At 31.4% G+C, this 14,221-nt stretch overlaps 2 protein-coding genes across 2 annotated transcripts in view; both read right to left on the bottom strand.

The window, feature by feature from the left end:
- The window catches only part of LOC131846535 (uncharacterized), a 43,588-nt gene extending 36,816 nt beyond the window's left edge, over positions 1 to 6,772 (bottom strand). Inside the window, exons 1-3 of the mRNA XM_059195869.1 lie at positions 6,577 to 6,772; positions 5,521 to 5,670; positions 4,019 to 4,092 (exon numbers count right to left, since the gene is read on the bottom strand). Of these exons, the coding sequence (XP_059051852.1) occupies positions 4,019 to 4,067 (49 nt within the window). The 5' untranslated portion in view covers positions 4,068 to 4,092; positions 5,521 to 5,670; positions 6,577 to 6,772. The remainder of the gene's footprint in view (positions 1 to 4,018; positions 4,093 to 5,520; positions 5,671 to 6,576) is intronic.
- Positions 6,773 to 8,637: 1,865 nt separating this feature from the next.
- Positions 8,638 to 13,643, bottom strand: LOC131846440 (polycomb group RING finger protein 3). Its single transcript, XM_059195736.1, has 5 exons — positions 13,432 to 13,643; positions 13,000 to 13,152; positions 12,236 to 12,378; positions 11,340 to 11,483; positions 8,638 to 10,647 (listed from the first exon to the last, which is right to left on the bottom strand). Exons 1-5 carry the CDS (start codon positions 13,541 to 13,543, stop codon positions 10,522 to 10,524), a joined length of 678 nt encoding a protein of 225 aa, XP_059051719.1. The 5' UTR covers positions 13,544 to 13,643; the 3' UTR covers positions 8,638 to 10,521.
- Between the last annotated feature and the right edge of the window lie 578 nt (positions 13,644 to 14,221).

Raw genomic sequence — 14,221 nt, 5'->3', positions numbered from 1 at the left:
ACCAGAGAAATGCATGGAGCCTCGACATTAGGATAGCCGTCATTGCGTAAAGGGAAGAGGCGTGGATGAAGAAGAATCAGCCTAAGATGTAGGTATGATTTACTTAATCAGATTTATTTTTAACATCAATAGCTTTACAAATTAGCTTTGCCAGCAATTTGGCGTTCTGCCCATTGATGCTTATTTTGACATTGCGTTTATCGTATATTGGCATTAACGTAATTCTATCTACGCTAAATGTTTAAACACATTAGCTAAAACGTTTACCGAGTTCATATAGTTTACCATCCGTTGGACTGGCTATATCAACTGGAGGTCATATAGCAATTGTAATAATTGTCGTAACACGAACGATTTGTTGGTAGAAAATAGAATAAATAGATTCTGATATCATAGGTATATTACCGTGATTTTGTACGAATTTCTCTACTTGGAACCTCTGTTTTACCAATTACAGACACTAAGCAGCTAGCTTTATAAAATGTTAAAGATAAGACAATTATCCTGACCTCATCGCCACTGAGAAATATGGAATAATTTCCTGTATTACCAGGAATCTTTGGAAGAAAAGAAAGTTTTTTTAATGGGATGGTGTAACCATCTGCGCTATTGGATTACGCTTGTGGGGCATGAATGGAGGATTATTAAATGATAGAGACAAATTCACCAGGAATTTAATACGATGATTTCTAATGGGGATATTGCTAGCAATAATGTTATTAGTCCACATTTCTAACAACTCCCTTCGTCCAATAGTCAAGTTTATCAATAATAAACCACTCGAGGTAACGTAACAATAGTTCATGTAGTCACTTATAAAGATCATCCAACATGTTGATGACTGGGCTAATAATATATTTGATAAATTACCATCATTACTCGACATTGCCAAACGACTAAAGCCTACTTAACTATTGCCGTATTGGATTCATGATAGGTTTGAGTGTCATACAATACCGTAACTTGAATGAATTAATGAGTATATATTATTTGCGTTATATAACATAGCCTGTCATAGACAATAAGAATAGGCAGTACATTGTTAGCAAGGGGGACAATGATTTAACAATGCAATGTGTAAGATTTTGAAGATTTTAAATAATGCACTTTTACTTAAATGTAGTTATATTATACGAGCCGTTACCCGTAATTACGACAGTGTGGAATATTTTTTTTTTTAATGAAATTATTTTATTTTATAATGTCTAAAATTGAAGAGCCTATTTTACTCCTGAAAGTCCAATGAAAGTGAATGAAAGTCCATCCAGTACCAATCTTTCTAGCATTTATTAGCAAGAACAGACAAATAGACAAAAAAATTGTTTTTTTTTTATGTCAGTGACGTATATTGAGCTGTTCATTTTAAATTACAAACAGACACTTCAATTTTGTTTACTTGGATAAATATACACGTCTGTAACCCGTAGTAGTCAGAGTGTAGAGCCATGTGGTAGTCAGAGACCTACTCCCTCTTGGACTATAAATATAGTCCAAGATCTTGGACTATAAATATAGTCCAAGAGAGAGTTTATTAGAAATTCTTTATTATAGGTGTGGGCGACCGACCGCCGCGAACTCTTTTGATAGTCTTATTATTTTTAAATTTATATTTTTAGAACCGTTCTTTTTATATGTCATGTATTTTTATAAATTTCATTATTGTCTTACGGTAGTTCGCAGTTTATGTATATTACATGTGTATATTAATTACATAATACATTGTACTAATACAGTCCACCGATCCCTTCCAAACGTTAGTCACAAATATAGACTTATTTACAATCTTATTTTGGTGTCGGCTAGATTTGAACTTAAGACGTTTGTGCTCAGAAGCTAGAATAGTAAACCACTGGGCCACGAAGTTTAAAAAGTTAAACGCAAGTTAATTTTCGTTATGCAGCTAATCGTTATGTATATCTCACATATCTATACTTATAGAGAGAGAGAGAGAGAGCGGACCCCCCTCTGTTATAAAAAAACACCTATAAAATGAATCATCTATAAAACAACATTTATAGAGTCTGAAGTTACAGAAGGTAATCTTATCGATGATGTAATCTCTTCCAGACAATCTGCGAAATGAGAGTAAGTACAACATATATTTTGCTTATTTATTTAACTATATATTTTATACTGGTATGTTATATATACATATACATATTCTTTTGACTTTATTTATCTGTCTTTCAATCTCAATATCTGATTATTAAATTGCACCGCCATAATATCTCTGATCAGCGCAACGGTTCATTGGTAGACTGCCAGCAGACATTAAGTTCGCCATGTATAAAATTTAGTGTGCAAAAGAATAAATAAATAAACAGTGTTACCGCACATCGCCTAATGGACGTGTTGAGGGAAGTGAATTGTTTCTATCTGTGTATGTTAACGACTCTGTTATGTATGGTGTGAGTGGGTCGATGCCTCTATGGGGTCAGATTGGACAGTCACGACCGAGGTTTCATCTATACTCTATACATATAAATAAAATTGGAGTGTCTGTAATGTTGAAATAACCGTTTTTCTCTACATGCATATATATGCATGTAGAGAAAAATACGGTCGGTACACGCACCAAAATAACATTTTTTACAGTTTTTGTCTGTCTGTCTGTTTGTTCCGGCTAATCTCTGAAAAAGCTGGACCGATTTTGACAGGACTTTTTTTGACAGATGGCTGATGTATAAGGAGTAACTTACGGTAAGGGCTAGTTTTATTTTAGAAAAATAAAGTTAAATTCCCCGCGGACGAAGTCGCGGGCACAGCTAGTCAATCATATAACCATTATTATAGGATGATAATAGAACGATGCACTCGCCTGCGCTAACAGTATGGGCTGGCGGGGCACCAGTGGAAAATGATAAGATGAGTATGAGGTCAGGTCAGTTCAGTTTTTTTTTATTGTATAATATTGGAATGGTGCTCCCGCCTGCGCTAACGGTTTACACTGGCGGGGCATCAGCGGAGACTAATAAGATGAGTATGTGGTCAGGTCAATTAGCTCATCGTGACAAATTCACTTAGAATTTACCGTGATGGTTTCGAGGGGGTACCTGACATGGTACATTGCTAGCAATGGGGTCAACAGTCCAAATTAGGGGGTAAGGGGATTGTTAGTAATGTGGACTGAGGACCCCATTACTAGCAATGTACCATGTCAGGTTGACCTCCACGCGGTTCCCCCTGGAAACCATCGTGATAACTTCCTGGTGAATTTGTCACGATGGGCTAACTGATCTGACCTCATGCTCATCTTATCATCCTCCACTGGTGCCCCGCCAGTGTAAACCGTTAGAGCAGGCGGGAGCATCATTCCATTAACATAAAAAAAAACAGTCCAAATTATTGACAATCCCCTTCCACTCTTCCTATAACCATCATACAGAAGTAGATGCTGTATGCTGTACAAATTCGTTTTCTACACAATTAAAACTATATATTATTCCAAAACTTTACTACCCCACATGATATGGGGCACCTATTACGTGGTCGCGGTTGTTTGTGGTTGTTTGATTCCACGTACGGGACAAACATTATATAGTATCATTGTCTGAGTGTTTTCTATGTATATTATGTAAGTATTTTAAAAGTGTATTTAAGCGTTTGTATCAGTTGTCTAGTACCCATAACACCAGCTCTGTTTACCTTGGGACTAAATAGCGCTGTGCGAATTGTCTGGGATTATTATTAATTAATTATTATTTCATCTTACTTTATTCTATATGTTCGTGACCTCATTATAGGGGCAGCAACGCTCACGTTACACCCCTGCTGTTTTAGTGCACTATAGGTAATCGTTTATCATCATATAACTCGTATGCTCAGTAAAAACGTCTCTTTAGGTGATCAGGACCTCCTAAAGATATTATCCAACTGAAAAACACACTCTACTTGCGACGTAACATTTACCACATATGCTCATGGTTTTCGACTTGCAGGATGGATACAGAAAAAGAAAGATAACTCGTATGCCTGCTCTTTACGTAATTATATGTCAAGATATAAATTGCATGCTTACCAGATAGCGATATGTTCGCATCCTCGCGGTCCGTGTGTGTCAGTCCCATGATTGGACGAGCACAAGCTTCATCACTGAAAATATTTAATATATATAATAATAATACGCATATTCAGTAGGTCTGAGAATCTATTTTTCATATCCATAAGTGATAAGGGTTGTTCGTTCTTAAGAATTATATTTTTATAATGCGACATTAAAAATACACAAACACACAACCCTAAATTTTCACCCTTCTACCATTAAACCCTACTTTTTAATAGCTTTTTAATTTATATGGCAAAATAACATTTGCGGGGTCAGCTAGTAAGTAAATAAAATTATCATCAATGACAATAAATATATATATATATATACATATATATATATATATTTATTATATATATATATATTTTCGCGTATATAACATTTTGACGGACCGTAATAATGGAATTACACTCACATTGAATACATTGTGTAACATACTTGTGAATACGAGCTCTATATCTCTCCAGTATAACACTACACTAGTCCGCCTTTCTATACGCGTCCTTGATATGAAACGAATGTGCATTGGTTGCTAAGACAGTTGCGTTACTTAAGTAAACGTCTTCGATACAATTTGCATGAGCATGCAACATGCAAACTTAGATTTGAAACGCTTAAACAATATTATAAATACATTTTGTATTACTGACTGGCGATATTGTCCAAAGATAACGACAGCCTCCGTGGGTTAGCGGTTTTAGCATACCGCCTTACTTCCGATTATCGCGAGTTCAATACTTCGCATGATATAACATTTTATTGTTTGTTTATGAATAAACGTGTTTTCTATATTCTGTATTATTTTTTCTATCAGTTGAGTGTGCCCATGATAGATTAGATGCCGCCGTGTCAAATGTTCAGAAAGTTTAGTTTACAGACTGTTATTGTTCTGTTTAATTTATTGAATGTGATGATTATCAGTACAATTTTTTAACTGCCACTCCACAACATATTTTTAGCTTCAACTACTTACCTGAATTTTATAATTCATTGAGACAACATCTTAATAATGTCCAATTGGAATCATATTTTTGATAGTGAATCAATAGTTTCCAGGTAATATTTGAGTTTCATAACTAAGGAAAATGTATGAAATAAAATTTCAGATATGGTTTTCTTCATCAATGCATGGATTTAAGAGAAAAGTCAATCTTACTTAAAGGTATTGCCACCCTTTAATTTTTGCTTTGGCAATAATTTGTCTTTCATGGCAGTTCAAAATAAACCAAAATAAATATTGTACTAACCAAAAACAATACACTCATGTATGGAATTTTTTTATTTTAGGTTTTTAATATCTCCCATTTTCGCCACTTTAATATGTGGATGATTGCATATTTATTTTACATTAAAAAGTACAAAAGATTTTTTTTTGTGTTAATGGATGTCAAACAAGCTGACATCCCACCTGATGGTAAGTGGTATATCAGTAGCCATATTTATGTAAATTATACAAATGTATTATGAATAATTACCTCAGTAGCCTATCCCGATAGCAGACAATGGTCCGTCGTTCGTCGCTTACACCAATGGAGAATGTGGTGAGATCTGGATGAGAGTACTCCTCAACACAACGGTGGATGAGGAACCGCCGGTAATTGCTCACTGGTGGAAAAACCAGTACGCTAAAACAAAGTATATATGAAATTACTCTTACAAGTAATTACAAATGTTTTTTAAGTTGTTTATATCTAAGAAAAGACAATAAAATTAACTATCTAAAAAAATAGAAACCTTAGTTAGATAGAGAGGATTTGATATATTTGATTTGACATAGCACCATATAGTTGTGAACTAAAGTTAACAAACATAATATATAAAATAAAATATTTATACAAATGTACATAAAGTGTTGGGTGTTGAAACCTGTGGGTGAATTGAATAGTAAAATAATGTTTTTTTTAATACAAACAATAAGAGTAAATCATTATGCTACTGAGAGTGCTCACAAAGTTTAATTAGTAATAAATGTTACCCATTTTTTTATTAATAAAAAAATAAAACCTTTATTGTTATATTAAGTTTTACAAATCGTTAATAATATTTTCTAATATTAACATTATTCAATAATTATTATTACAATTCTTGTATTCTAATAGGAATCTAAGTATAAACTTATATATATGAATAAAAAAAAAATATTTAATTTCAATCATCAATTTAATAATAATAAACACAACATTTAATAATAGTGTAATCAAAACTGTACTGTAAATCGCAACTGTAATAATATAATATAATAATATACAATACTCAACAAACATTTGCTACTGCCGCCGAATGGTATTAGCTTTTTTTACACCTTGAATGAACCTATATAAAATTTATCCTTGACTGGCATCTCAATTAGGTGCTTTGCCAGTTCCCCTTTAACTCATAACCTTGAATACAAACAAACACAAAAACTTAACATTTTTAAGTATTACTTTAAGTACTTCATAGAATAAATTCAATACAAATTACAAACGTAACTAAACCGATTTGAATTAGCATATCGAATAGTAGGTATATAAGAATGTTAAGTTGTTTACCTGTCAACATTTTGTTCGGCTACAAAACATTTCAGGTCGTCGTTGACATCGTCAACGAAATTACCGTCCGCCAGGCTCAGGAACCTTTCGACCGTTTTGGCACCCAGTTTGACGGTGGTCTGTTTAATTTATATAGGTAAATAAAAAAATAACTATTCACGTGCGAAATAGGATATTAGCATTCGTCCATCTTCATTTTTTTTATGAACGAAACTGCCAATGTCTTTTTTTTTTTTTTTTCCCATATTCGTCCATCTCCTTTTCAGTGATAGAACAGGCAAAGATCCTTAGACCGTACAGCCTAGTCTACTTTTAAACTGCCAATGTCTACTGTCAGTTGATTTTTTTTTTGTATCGGTTTTTGCCGTTTCTCCGAAAGGCAAAAGAACTCAGCCTATACAGCCATTGTCTTCAGTAGTGTTTTCATATTATATTTTTTTCAAATAATGGTATTTATTATATTATATCTTCTATGTCTAATTCTCAGACCACATAAAGTTGAATAGAATTTTCTTTCTGCATATTTTCCTTGAACAAACCAAGGCGATTTAAATTCTTGCTGTATTTATCTGTGAACCTCGATAAACCTTGCCAGTTCATCAGCTTCTGCAGTTAAATTACAAAATGTCATGTTCACAATAGGCAATCACTAGACACGACCTGCGTTTTTACGGAATTCTCCGCGAATACCGATAAACTTTAAATTGTTTTCATTTTGTGGATTTTTTAACTACTGAGGTCATCTTAAATCTTTTAAAATCTACTCTGATAACTCTGAAAATGACAACCACCCTGCATACATATAGTATTCTTACTGAGTTAACTTAAAGTAGTAAGGACTTTACTCTTTGTTTACTAGGGTTACTGTCATGGCCTAAAACTGTTATTACGCTATACAAATGCGTTGATATTTGGTGGATTTTCTTTAATAACACTTTATTGCAGTCCAATAAATTTTCAGATGCTCAGTGTTCTAGCGATTTAGCTGTTTAATATCAAATGGTAACAGGTTCGATTCTCCATACACAAATAAATATCGACTGTGATTATTAGTTTTAATATTAGCTAGATATTGGTTTTAACTTAAAACACCCCTGGGTGTAAATGAAAGTCTATTGTTAAAGCTTTTAATCACTTCTATTTGTTCTTTATTATCATTAGCTGTAGTGCAAGCTCTACTTTGTTTGGGGCTAGACGGCGCTATGTGAATTCCCCTGTGCGCTCTGTAATTATTTTAGAGATAGAAATAAATTTAAACATTGAAGTCTTCAATTAATATATTTCAATTACATCGTAATTAGTACCTATTAAATAAATCTTTGCTTATATTTGTTAAACAATACAACTAAACTATAATTGAACTATAAATTAACTAATGCAATAATTCGAATTAAAATCAGGAATACCATTAATACATAAATTTATTCTAACTTAAGTATAATTCGAAAATCTACGAAACGGTAACAAAAGTTTTCATTTAACAAAAAATAATAACAAAACTGAATAAAAAAAGAAAAACGTTATCTTTTATTACACATTGTTGCGAGAAAACCAAAAGTACGTAAATTAATCGGTAAACGAAATGAAGAGAAAAATTTAGAGAACACCACATACCTAATTCTTAATTTAAATAACATAATAGAGTATTTTAAATTGGAACGTTGTACGACCCAATTTAAGATTTAGGTTATACTCCGATTCGGCGCCAAATTTGAATTTCGACTAACCGAACCCAACAGCTATGTTCGTAAATAATAATTTCTTTTTAACTCTAGTATTAAATCTGTTTAGGAATATTGCAATGAACAAGTAACCACTATATAATAATTCCCAGATCCCTTCGAATATAATATATAGATATATATTTTAATAATATAGACACCTAAAGAGTGGTGAACAAATCTACATTATATCGACTTCTTCACCCTTCCTATTGTGGTTTCAAATTTAACATACGGACATTAGTATTTATAACTATGACTACACGTGTGAGAAAGAATAAGAGCGAGTTTTACTGTCTCACTCTGTCTTGTAGCGACAAATTATTGATATATAATATACAGGATGACTGCAGTATATTGCTAAAGGATTCTTGGGAAGGAAGGTTTCTTGGAGAAGCCTTGGAATAGGACTCATATAGAAATGGATTGTTGTAAGGAAATTGTTGAGGCAGTGAAAGTATACTAACAATAAATATTAAATTGACTGATCATTTCAAATTACACTTAGAACAATAAAATATAGTATTCTTAAGGCTTTCCACTAAGAAATTTACCGTTATACAGGCTCGTCGATAACTTTTGCTTATGAGTTTTAGACTAACATTTAGTATGTCAAAAGTCAACAGAACAAACTTAGTCTTGACACCGACAAAAAGTAACTATGTATAAACAAGTGAAATCGGGGTACTATGTTTAATATAAAAAAAATACACTTGCGAGTGTATTTATTTATACTAAACTACCAAAAGCATGATTGTCAAACTATATTATTTTTTTAACTTACTGATGTCATTGTAGACTTTATTAAATTGTCTCAAAGTACTGAGAATACTTTAATAATATTTCTTTATTTCATAATCGTATAGGAACTTTTCTTACTAATATTTTTTCCTCATAATACTTTAGTAGAGTTTGGTAGACAGTTTTTGTTTAAGACAAAAGTAAACATTTGTCTGAATTTTGTGGCCGACATTTAGCCTGAACCAATTTGAGAAATTAACTAGTATTGCTAGTACGGTGCCGTTATATGTGTATGGCTCTTAAAATATTTTTTTGTCATTTTTTAATGTTCATTTTTAAATCAGTGACGTAAATTGCTTAATGGAAAGCCTATTTTTGGTAATTGCCCATTTAACAAACTATGCTGAGGTCATATTACTTCTTATAAGGGAGACTGTATGCACTTAAAAGATTTAAACTTGAATACATAGAGATATTTAACCAAATCAATTAAATTATTATAGTTTTAGCAATTCAATAAACTTTAAGTAGTAATAATTAAAGTTTATTGAATTTTGTTTTAATTCCATCCAATTCATCCACCATCCAACATCACAACAATTATAATTCTAACTGCATGAATAAAACAAGTGCCTTACTGTGCACATGGTTCACACAATGTAGTGGGAGTGCGCTGGATAATATTAGATATTCACTATAATTTTATTAGATTCTAATACAGTCTTGCCCTCAAATAGCATAGAATGTTGGTAAATATCACTAATACCCGGGGAAATTGGACATTATATGAAAGTGTTGTTAGTCAGAAATATTGTTTAATTAACTTTAACATTAAGATGTCTTTAACATTATTACATTGCCATATCACCAGTGTAATAACATTTTAATTATTTTAATCATAGCAGTTCTCTGCAATTATTAAACTAGTCCTTAAGGTTGGACTAATTTATTACAATCTAAATAATTTGTCGAAAAGTGGATTTATATTTATTTGTTAACATTTCTGACTAACAATCTTGACTATGATATGTGCTGGCTATTAGGGATGTGATAAAAAATAATCTGTTATGGAAAATTCGATTACTATTTAATATAAAATCGATTAAGTAATAAATTTTATAATCCAATTAATTTATAATAGATTATTTAAATTTTTTTTTTCATTCTAGTGGTCTAAAAATAACCAGTCAAAAGAATACAAGAAAACTCTAAAAACTGGAAAAATAACCGATTAATCATAATTTTAGGCTGGACGTGCTGCATAAAGGCGGCCTCAACTCCCTCTCAGGTTCCCTCAACCGATTATTTACCGATTTATTACAAAAAAGATCGATTAATTAATAATCGATTTTTAAACAGAATTTCACATCCCTACTGACTACTAGTCTTGTGTCGTATAGCCGGCCAGCTCCTGTAGTGATTGTATTAAATATATTCTGATAGATATAAAAACTTGTTACTATTATTATTTTATAAATCCTATTTACAAATCTATTTTAGGTCTATACTGCAGTCGTAAGGGCGGATCCCGAAATCTCCATCGTGTTACATATACAAACTTTAGTGTATGGTCCTTGCCTAATAATTCATCATTGCATAATATATCAATCTGAAATAGAAAGAATTGCAAATTAAAATTCCACTTACTGGCAACATTAATAGCAATGTACCCTTTCTTATATATTTATTGATATGTTTTGTAATTGTAAATAATATAGTGTTTGTACGTTTTCACTGTATATAATGGTATGGTTTCAATTTAAAATCCTTTTAATTGTATTTGTGGACGTCTTCCGGGCTGAGTTGTTGATGATGATCTTTCATGTAGAGATAAAAAATGTAACTAAGCTAAGTTAAGTTTTTTATCTTTACGCAGTGTAAAACAAAGTCGCCGCGGCTGTCTGTTCCCTTATATCTTTTAAACTACGCAACGGATTTTAATGCAGTTTCCAGCAATAGATAGAGTGACTCAAGAAGAATGTTTGTAGATATAATACATGTACATTCGTGCTAAGTTAGGGTAGGTAGTACTTTTATAATATATTAAAATTATGAATTTGTTAATTAATCATGATTTTTTTGGTAAAATTACTAATACATAGCTAAATAGCTATGTAAACTTAAAAATCTAGAACTGATCTATTTACAAAATTATAATTGTTGTTATAGTCAAGTTGTTTATTTAAAGTGACTGTATTTAATTCATCAAATGTTATAATATAGAACAAGCTGAGAAATTAAAAGATCTGTAATGTATCTGTGTGAAGCCGGGACAGGTTGTTAGTACATAACATTACTTACTTCTCTATACTTCTCCATTCCAGTTAATACTTTCTTGGCTACAAATTTTTTAAGGTGTGTGATGGTTGCCTGGGCTGAACACCTGATAAAGCTACGCTTCAGTGTACGCAGCGATGATGATATACATTCTAGACACACATTCACCTGGAAAATAACATAAATAAATTTTATTAGTGTATTTGGAATATCAGACAAGCTAGTATTCCACCTCGTGGTAAGTGGTAACCATTGCCTATATACACAACCAATACTATGAATGTTACATTTTCATTTAAACTTTTATTTTTGTCCTGTGGAAAAATCTTCAAGACTGTCCCAAAAAATGTCAAACACTTTGTATTTTCATTGGAATGTTATCCTTGCGCAAGGGCCTTAGCTTGGCCTGTATCATTCTAATTTTAGTATATATACTAGGTTGCAAGTACATTATATTATTTTCATGTGGACATAGTGATACAGTGCATGCTTCACTATTCAGAGGACTGAGATGTCATGTCACTTATATTAATTCCTTGTCTTTTCATCCATTACAAAGCATGCTTAAATAGCTGTTAATAATTAAATGTGTTATAATGTTTAACATATTACTTGCCATATGATAATTTAATATTATCAGTAACATGTAAAATTACACTATAAATCTTCCTGAAATAATATAAAAAATTACATATAAATGACACTCATTTATATGTAATTTTTTATATTATTTCTTTATTTCTTATTTTTATAATATTTCAATGTGAAACTTTATGTAGAAATAATACTCATACAAGATTGAAGGTTCCTACACTTTCAATTTTAATGAATAAGTAAGACACAATGACGATGAGATATTAATAGGGGAGTAATTAGGAAACTTTTGATACAATATATATATATATATAATAATCCCATACCTGTTCATCCTTTCTATGACAATCTGTGTTATCAGGCTGCTCTTGTTCATCTCCAGCCCCTGGTTTGTCGGCAGCGAGAGCCGCATCCTTGGGGCATGGCAGGTTCCTTGCTCGATAGAAGTCACGCTCCCGTTTCATTTCATCTTGATTACAATATTTTATATTAAAATATATCATATAAATTTAATTTGTTTGTTTAAAAATCAACAAGCAATATTGTAAAGTGAACAGAATATGAAAATAGTATAATAGTAAGAAAATTAGTTTTCCATTTGCAATATATTTAATAACATGTATGTTTTATAAATAAAACTGATTGGACAAGACTTTCTAGAGACAGAAGGTGATGGAAATCACTGGCTCCTCCAGTGACTGACTCTTCTAGACTTTGTGTCCAAAGTCTAAAACAGGGGACTGATGTGAGTCTCTCTTAGATTACCTTTTAGATAAATCTATCTTAAGTTCAACTTTATAACACAGTCTGTGTATCTATTTTTTGTAATTAGCCTCTCATTTGTGCTATTTTTATATTAAATTTAATTAAGATCTGTTAAATAGTTTGGTTGCGAAGCATAACAAACAGACAAGCAGACAATCTGATTTATAACAATAGAATGGATTTATGAATACTAGAAAAATGTGTTATTAAGTTTAAATTAACACTTAAAACATTCTCTACCTTCTTAATAATACAAAGGTGTAATAAGAAAAAAATGTATATGAAATAAATGAATATATGTAAAATGACAATTATAAGCACTTACTGTCTTGCAAGTCGGGGACCAGTTTGTAAACAATATCTTGCATGGTTCGATCGAAACTTATATACTGTAATGGGTGAGATTGGTGGATGACAATCTTGCATGTTGGACAAGTGTTGTTTTCTTCTAAATGTTTTACTAGGCAACTTTTGCAGACTGTAATTTAAAATTTTTAGGTTATGTACTCACAACTTTTTTATTCTGCATATACTTGGATTATCATTATAATTGCATAAACTTTAAGTACAAACAAATTCAAATTGTTTTATAATGATGCCTAATGCATAAATACAATATTTATAACATATAAAGTACAGAAATATAGTTAATTTATGTGACATAGAAAAATATTTTTGAAAGGGTGAAGAACTACTAAATGATTGTAAATGTAATGGTCAGACAGGCAAAGTAAATTACATATAAACAAAAACTAACACGTATGAAGACATTCCGTAACCGTGGTAGCGTCAATGAAATAACCGCGACATATCTTGCACGTAATGTGACTGTTTAAAGTCTTTAACTTAATTCTTCTTTCCATTGTCATCCTAAAATTATGACTAAAGCAAAAACATTAGGTTAACAATTGAAAACTTATTAAAAACAAATTAATTAGAACATAAAATAATCTACGATCAGTCAACTCAACGTTTTACGTTTTGTTATTTTATTACTATGGTCGACAACTGATGTCAATTATTAGCAGTACTTTGAAGAAAATAACAAAATAATCAATCAAATACTGTAAATTATTTAAATTACATATTAATAAAAAATTATAATAATTAAAGATATGTATAAAAAATGTCTTGCAAGTAGTAAAATATAATTTCCTATGTAAAATGCTCAATAAATAAAATACTTTGCAAAAACTAAACGCTGTGTCCACAGACCATGACATTCTGTCTACAGATTACAGCAACATTTGTACGGTTTTTTAATCTAATCAAAAGTACGATTGCTAGACAAATATAATTCTTTTCCCGAGCAAGTGAATAAGTAGTTACTTCTGAGCGGATTACATGTATACAACAAAGGGTAGTAGAAATTCATAATGCATACAATTTTAATGTGCGTCATATTGTTAAACATCGGTTACCGGCAATCGGAGGCGTCAGCGCATTTATAAACCTATTTTTTTTAATGTATGATAATGGAATGATGCACCCGCTTACGCTAACAGTTTACGCAGTACGCTGGCAGAGCACCAGTGGAGGATGATAAG

This window comes from Achroia grisella, unplaced genomic scaffold (assembly GCF_030625045.1).
Source record: "Achroia grisella isolate CSIRO2021 unplaced genomic scaffold, CSIRO_AGI_Agris_v1 utg511, whole genome shotgun sequence".
NCBI lineage: Eukaryota > Metazoa > Arthropoda > Insecta > Lepidoptera > Pyralidae > Achroia > Achroia grisella.
This window is presented reverse-complemented; position numbering and strand designations above follow the sequence as displayed.

Coding starts and splice junctions, on each gene's coding strand:
- LOC131846440 (XM_059195736.1), bottom strand. CDS start 13,543: ATGACAATGGAAAGAAGAATTAAGTTAAAGACTTTAAACAGTCACATT. Junction 12,379..12,999: donor GGTCCCCGACTTGCAAGACA/GTAAGTGCTTAT, acceptor ATTGTAATCAAG/ATGAAATGAAACGGGAGCGT. Junction 11,484..12,235: donor GTCATAGAAAGGATGAACAG/GTATGGGATTAT, acceptor GTTATTTTCCAG/GTGAATGTGTGTCTAGAATG.